This window comes from Eriocheir sinensis, chromosome 49, assembly GCF_024679095.1.
Source record: "Eriocheir sinensis breed Jianghai 21 chromosome 49, ASM2467909v1, whole genome shotgun sequence".
Classification (NCBI taxonomy): domain Eukaryota; kingdom Metazoa; phylum Arthropoda; class Malacostraca; order Decapoda; family Varunidae; genus Eriocheir; species Eriocheir sinensis.
The window spans coordinates 7,213,843-7,221,342 of record NC_066557.1 but is presented as its reverse complement, the minus strand read 5'-3'; the positions used below and the strand labels follow the sequence as shown (position 1 = coordinate 7,221,342).

The following is a 7,500-nucleotide window of genomic DNA, read 5'->3' as shown; positions in this document are numbered from 1 at the left end:
TTTTATGAATCCTTATCCTACACTCTCTATTGCTCTTGATCCCTTTAATCCTCTTATGAGTTATTTGATCCCCCTCTAAATCCATCTACATGTGTTTTAATCTCCTTTATTTCTCCCCTTGAACCTCTACTAAGCGTTTTTCTTCATCTTATCAATTCGCTCTCCACTACGAATCTTCCCAAACCTTTCTAATCTCTTACAAGTGTTCTAATCTTCTTCTCAATCCTTTTACAAGTGCCGCAACTCCCTTTTCCTACTGCTTGAACCTCCATAAGTGATTCCCTTTACTGATTCCGTATCCTTCCACTCTCCACTACTTCTAACCTTTTCAACCCCTTTATAAGTGTTGATCCTCCTCTAAATCCTTCTACTGCCTCAACCTCCTTTCAATGCCCCTTTAAGCCTTCCCTAAGTGATCCTCTTTACTGATTCCTTATCCTTCCACTTTCCACTACTTCTAACCTTTTCAATCCCTTTATAAGTGTTTTAATCCTCCTCTAAATCCTTCTACATGTGCCTCAACCTCCTTTCAATGCCCCTTTAAGCCTTCCCTAAGTGATCCTCTTTACTGATTCCTTATCCTTCCACTTTCCACAATTTCTAACCTTTTCAATCCCTTTATAAGTGTTTTAATCCTCCACTAAATCCTTCTACTGCCTCAACCTCCTTTCAATGCCCCTTTAAACCTTCCCTAAGAGATCCTCTTTCCTGATTCCTTATCCTTCCACTCTCCACTACTTCTAACCTTTTCAATCCCTTTATAAGTGTTGATCCTCCACTAAATCCTTCTACATATGCCTCAACCTCCTTTCAATGCCCCTTTAAACCTTCCCTAAGTGATCCTCTTCAGTGATTCCTTATCCTTCATCTCTTCGCTTTTCTTAATCCTTCTAATCCCCTTCTATGTGTTCTGATCCTCTTGTGAAGTCTTCCACGTAACTCATCGCTCCTTTTTAGTCCTCCTGAGCCTCTTCTTCCCCTTCGTCCACCTTCGTCTTTCCATGGACCCTCATTCATTGTTCTTACGACTCTTTCATCTTAGTTTTCTTCCCTGTTTCTGTTCTTTAATATTTTCTTCCTCTTCACCCACTCCCCTCTTCCTCCTGACACTCCACTAACCTCACCTCCACCTACAACCGCATGAGTGGGACCCTATCTTCCGTATCTCCCATGTCTTTTTTTCTCCACTTCTAACTCTTCCACATGCTTGACCCCTCTCCACCTCTTCCTGATCCTCCACTAACCCACCCTCCACCTACAAGATTAGAAGTGCGTCCTTATCTTACGTATCTTACATGTGATCCTCTCCACTTTTTACTCTTCCACATGCATCATTTCTCCCTCCCCTCCCCTTCCCTCTTCCTCCTTTCCTCCCCCTCCGCCCTCACCCCTCCACTTACGTTTTCCTCCACCTACAGTCCTCTGAGTGCTTGCTTATTTATTCTCTTCCATGGCTTTCTCTCCACTTTTTTTAACTCCTCCACATTCATCACTTCTCCCTCTCCATTTCCTCTCCCTCCTCCCTGATCCTCCACCAACCTTACCTCCACCTACCACTGTTTCTCTCCACCTGTTTCTCTCCACTAACCTAACCACCCCTCCCCACCATCCACCTCCAGGCCCTTTTTCTCTCCACACTGTTTCTCTCACCTCTGTTTCTCTCCACATTGTTTCTCTCCACCTCTGTTTCCCTCCACATTGTTTCTCTCACCTCTGTTTCCCTCCACATTGTTTCTCTCCACGCTGTTTCTCACCACACTGTTTCTCTCCACTAACCTAACCACCCCTTCCCCTCCCTCCACCTCTAGGCCCCTGAATGAGCCGCCACCACCGCCGCCGCCGCCGCACGCCCTCGCCCACGCCCTCCACGCCCTGCAGCCGCGGACTCCCACCACACGCCGTCAGTCTCGCCCGAATCTCATCTGGGACGGACGTGTGTACCGCCGCCGCCGCCACCGCTCTGCCGCCACCCGCTCAGTGCTCAACCCGCCGCCATGGTGATCCAGGAGAAGAAGAAGAAGCAGGAGGCGAAGAAGAAGGAGGAGAAGAAGCCGCAGAAGCCACCGAAGGATGAAAAATGTATTTGCCAGATATGCACGTGTGGGTGAGTACAGTGCTTACCCACCCACCTGTCGCTGCCTCGTGCCCTCCACCCCTCCCTCCCTCCCTCTCCTTCCTTCCCTTACCTCGCCTCACCTTCCGCCTACCTTCACCTGCCTGCCGCTGCCCCCTCAGGTGCTCGCGGCCCGGCAGGTGGTGGAATACAGGTGTTTTAGGCCGATAAGGAAGGTTCTGTTGGGATTTATTGATGGGGTACCTGTTGATGTGGCTGTCAGGCGTGTTGCAAGGTGTGTTTCTGGGTGCAAAGGCGTTCATGTGTTGAGAAGAGTAGCCAGGTGTGTAGGTGAAAAAATACAGGTGTTTTAAGCCAGAGAGGAAGGTTCTGTTGTGATTTTTGTGTGAGGTACTTGTTGATGTGGCTGTCAGGTGTGTTGCAAGTTGTGTTTCTGGGTGCAAAGGCGTTCATGTGTCGAGAAGGGTAACCAGGTGTGTAGGTGAATAAATACAGGTGTTTTAAGCGAGAAAGGAAGGTTCTGTTGTGGTTTTTGTGTGAGGTACTTGTTGATGGGACTGTCAGGTGTGTTGCAAGGTACTTTAGCGTTTAGGTGTTGAGAAGAGTAGCCAGGTGTATAAGTGAAAAATTACAGGTGTTTGAAGCCAGTAAGGAAGGTTCTGTTGTGATTTATACATGAGGTTACCTGTTGATGTGACTGTCAGGTATGTTGCAAGGTGTGTTTCGGGTGTGGAGAAGAGTAGTCAGGTATACAGATAGCAAATTACAGGTGTTCTAAGCTAGCAGGGAAGGTTTTGCTGTGATTTATATATGGCCTTACCTGTGAATGGACTGCCAGGTGTATTGCAAGGTGTGTATCAGGTGTCGAGCAAGAGTAGCCAGATGTACAGGTGGCCAATTTACAGGTGTTTTAAGCTAGGCAGGTGTACAGGCAGCCAATTTACAGGTGTTTATAGGCAGATATGGAAACAGCACCCAAACTCACTTGTAGAAAAAACACATAAGCTATTAACTGTGTTGCGTCCAGGTGTATTTCCAGGCATCTAGGCGGTCAGGTGTGGAGTCCAGTGACCAGGTGTGTACAGGTGCCCAGGTAACGGGGTGCCGGAGGGGGGAGGGAAGAGGGGGAAGGGGGGCATGTCAGGTAGCTTAGGGGTGGGAGCGGGTGATGTTGAGGTTCTTGCTGGCGGAGTTGAAGCCTCCTACCTGTCGCCGGCATCATTAGAGAGAGAGAGAGAGAGAGAGAGAGAGAGAGAGAGAGAGAGAGAGAGAGAGAGAGAGAGAGAGAGAGAGAGAGAGAGAGAGAGAGAGAGAGAGAGAGAGAGAGAGAGAGAGAGAGAGTAACGAAGGAAAGAAAAGGAATGTGAGTAGAAGAAAAAAGAAAAGGATTATAGGATTGCGGAGTGATCTTTTTGTGACGAGATTACAGCCAAAGTAAAGTATAACATGGCGTAGCAGATAACAAGGTGACTTAAATACCACATCAAAACATCAGGTATCGAGGCGGAGGAAAAGAATATTGATTTAAACGATAAGAAAGTAAATAATGGCAGGTGTATCAAGGTGAAAACAATGGAACAGGTAACACAGGTGGACAGGTGGAGTCATTAACATACCAAAAGACATAATCCACAGGTAATGAAACTAAGAGAAAATTTAAACTAATAGGAAACTGAAGTGTAATGACAGGTGTAACTAAGCAAAGTGTAACAGGTAGCAAGGTGACAAAAATAATGAATCAAAACACACAATCCACAGGTAAGACTATCAAGGTGAAACAGGTGAAACAACAACAACAAAAAAAACGAAACGAAAGTAAAAGGACAGGTATAAAAAGGTTGAAAAAGTGTAAGAAAGTAAAGATAAGTGTTACAGGCAGACAGGTGACAATCATAATAAATCAAAACACACACATTCCACAGGTAACACTATCAAGGTGAAACGACAAAAATAACACGAAAAGAAAGTAAAATGACAGGCGTAAAAAAGGTTAAAAAAGTGTAGGAAAGTAAAGATAAGTGTTACAGGTAGACAGGTAACAAAAATGATAACTCAAAACACACATTCCACAGGTAACACTATCAAGGTGAAGCGACAAAAACGCAAAAGAAAGTTAAATGACAGGTGTAAAAAGGTTAAAAAGGTGTAAGAATGTGAAGATAAGTGTAACAGGTAGACAGGTAACACAAATAATAACTCAAGACACATTCCACAGGTAACACTATCAAGGTGAAGCGAGAAAAACGCAAAAGAAAGTGAAATGACAAGTGTAAAAAGGTTAAAAAAGTGTAGGAAAGTAAAGATAAGTGTTACAGGTAGACAGGTTACAAAATAATAAATCAAAACACACAATCCGCAGGTAACACTATCAAGGTGAGACGACAAAAATAATGTGAACAGAAAGTAAAATGACAGGTGTAAAAAGGTTAAAAAGTGTAAGAATGTGAAGATAAGTGTAACAGGTAGACAGGTGACAAAAATGATAACTCAAAACACACAATCCGCAGGTAACACTATCAAGGTGAAACGACAAAAACCCAAAAGAAAGTGAAATGACAAGTGTAAAGCGATGAAAAAAGTAACAAAGTAAGAAAGAAGTGTAACAGGTATCCAGGTGACATCAATAACAACAAAACACACAATCCCCAAGTAAAAACATCAAAGTGAAACGAAAAAAATACCTCGAAAAGAAAGAAATGGCAGGTGTGAAAAGTTAAAAAAAAAAGTGTAGCAATGTAAAATTAAGTGTAACAGGTATCCAGGTGACATCAATACTATATCAAAACACATCAAAACACACATTCCACAGGTAACAATATTGAGATAAAACGTAGAATAACAGGAAAACAGTGTAAAATGTCAGGTGTAAAACGGTGAAGAAAGTAACAAAGCAAAAAAAAAAAAAAAACAGGTGTAACAGGTAGCCAGGTGACATCAATAACAGATCCAAACACACATTCCACAGGTAACAATATCGAGGCAAAATAGAATAAAAAAAATAACGTAAAATAAATCACGACAACTATGACAGGTATTTAAAGCCAGGCCAAACAAAAGAACAAATACCAGGTAACCACGTAACATCAAGAGCAGCTAAGCACACATTCCACAGGTAACAGTGTCAAGGGAAAATAATAACAATAACACCAAAAACAAATTAAGATGACGTGACAGGTATTATAACCAGGTAAAGGAAAAAAATAATTACCAGGTAGCCAGGTAACACACATCCAAACACACACTCCACTGGTAACACTATCAATACAAAATGAAAATAAAAATAACACGAGAACAAAGAAAAGTAACGTGACAGGTGTTATAACCAGGTAAAGGAAAAAAATAATTACCAGGTAGCCAGGTAACACACATCCAAACACACACTCCACTGGTAACACTATCAATACAAAATGAAAATAAAAATAACACGAGAACAAAGAAAAGTAACGTGACAGGTGTTATAACCAGGTAAAGGAAAAAAATAATTACCAGGTGGCCAGGTAACACACATCCAAACACACACTCCACTGGTAACACTATCAATACAAAATGAAAATAAAAATAACACGAGAACAAAGAAAAGTAACGTGACAGGTGTTATAACCAGGTAAAGGAAAAAAAGCACTCACCAGGTACACAGATGACATCAATATCAGATCAAAGCACACACGCACACTCAAGGTAACAAAAAACAACACCGACAACACCGTGACACGATTCACACCACACGTATTAACCAGATGACACCAATCAGACAAAGGTGAGAGTGATTACAGGTATCTCAGAGCCATGACACTCCCACACAGGTGACACACAACCTCCACCTGTACCCCGGGGCAAAGGAACTTACTAAGGCGTACCTGTGAACTCAAGGCACAGGTACAGCAAGCAACAGGTGTGAGAATGTCATCAGTCACATACCTTTGAATCAGGAGGAGGAGGGAAGGGAAGGAAGGGAGGGAGAGAGAGAGAAAGTGAAGAGGGTGATGAAGGGAAGGCGATTATGTTATGGTAATGGGTTAGAAAAGGAAGGGAGGAGGAAGGGATGGAAGGAAGAGTAAAGGAAAGGAAGGAAGAGGTGAGGGAAGGAAGGGGAAGGAAGAGAGAGAGAGAGAGAGAGAGAGAGAGAGAGAGAGAGAGAGAGAGAGAGAGAGAGAGAGAGAGAGAGAGAGAGAGAGAGAGAGAGAGAGAGAGAGAGAGAGAGAGAGAGAGAGAGAGAGAGAGAGAGAGAGAGAGAGAGAGAAGAGGGAAGAGTAGAAGAGAAGGAAGGGAATGGAGTAAAGAAGTAAGTGAAGGGAATGAAGTAAAGGAGGGTGAAGAGAAGGAATAGGAAGAAAAAGGGAGGAAGGAAGAAGAAAGAGAAGGTAATTGAAGGAAAAAGGATGAATTAAAGGCAAGGAAGAGAAGAATAGAGAATAGGAGGAGGAATGGAGGAAGAAGAAGAGGAAGGAAAGAGAAAGGTGAGTAAGAGAGAAGAAAAGCAGGTGGAGGAGGAGGAGAAGGAGGTAACGGGGTAAGGAGAGGAGGAGGGAGGAAAGGAGGGGGGGGGGGAGGTTGTAGGATGGAGAAAAGGGGGCGTGGCCATATTAGGGAGACAGGCCTGATACACACACACACACACACACACACACTGATAGGGGCTCACTCAACCATCTTAACCTCCTGCCCACACCTACCTCGCCCACACCCACGCCCACACACACAAGACCTGGTGGTGGTGGTGGTGGTGGTTGTGGTGGTGATGGTGGTGGTGGTGGTTCGTGTTATCAGAGTTCATCCACCACAGCGAAAATTGTTTGATATTAGTGTTCTATGTGTGTGTGTGTGTGTGTGTGGAGTGTGGAGTGTGTAGTAATGCAAGTGGTAGTAGTAGAAGTAGAAGCAGTAGTAGTAGCAGTAGTAGTAGTAGTAGTAGTAGTGGCAACAGTGTATGAGAGAGAGAGAGAGAGAGAGAGAGAGAGAGAGAGAGAGAGAGAGAGAGAGAGAGAGAGAGAGAGAGAGAATATGTCTAAGAGAAGAATAAGGACAAGGACGAAAATGAGGAGGAGGAGGAGGAGGAGGAAGAAGAAGAAGAAGAAGAGGTTAATGGTGATGACGAAGATGCAATAAGAATAATGAAAATACCAATAAAAGAAAGATTGACAGAAAAATAGAAGAGGACAGAAAGAGAAAGAACAACAACAACAACAATATGAAAAACAAGAACAGAAACTAAAGAAGAAAACACCAAAAAAGAAAAAAAGAAAACAGAAAAACAAAGAAACCAACATAGAAAACCAAAACAACATAACATCATGAAATCAAACTTAAAACAAAACAAAAAACAAAACAAAACAGCAAAAAACAAATAAAACAAAGAAAAAAAATAAAGAAAAAACAAGTTGTGAGAACCAAGAGGAGAACAATAAGGAAAATGGAGAGAATCTGAA

At 43.1% G+C, this 7,500-nt stretch overlaps 1 protein-coding gene and 1 long non-coding RNA gene across 6 annotated transcripts in view; both read left to right on the top strand.

Annotated features, from left to right (window-relative positions):
* Positions 1–1,812: 1,812 nt before the first annotated feature.
* Positions 1,813–7,500, top strand: part of LOC126981789 (uncharacterized) — a 68,676-nt gene continuing 62,988 nt past the window's right edge. Inside the window, exon 1 of the mRNA XM_050833339.1 lies at positions 1,813–2,104. Coding sequence (XP_050689296.1) covers positions 1,995–2,104 — 110 coding nt within the window. The 5' untranslated portion in view covers positions 1,813–1,994. The remainder of the gene's footprint in view (positions 2,105–7,500) is intronic.
* On the top strand, positions 2,120–6,134 carry LOC126981790 (uncharacterized). Of its 5 annotated transcripts, none has more exons than XR_007734139.1 (3): positions 2,120–2,418; positions 2,570–4,397; positions 4,545–6,134. It is a non-coding gene; the product is annotated as an uncharacterized LOC126981790 (long non-coding RNA). The 5 variants fall into 5 exon arrangements; XR_007734141.1 differs by having other exon boundaries at positions 2,120–2,979; positions 3,021–4,397; XR_007734137.1 differs by having other exon boundaries at positions 2,120–4,208; positions 4,352–4,397.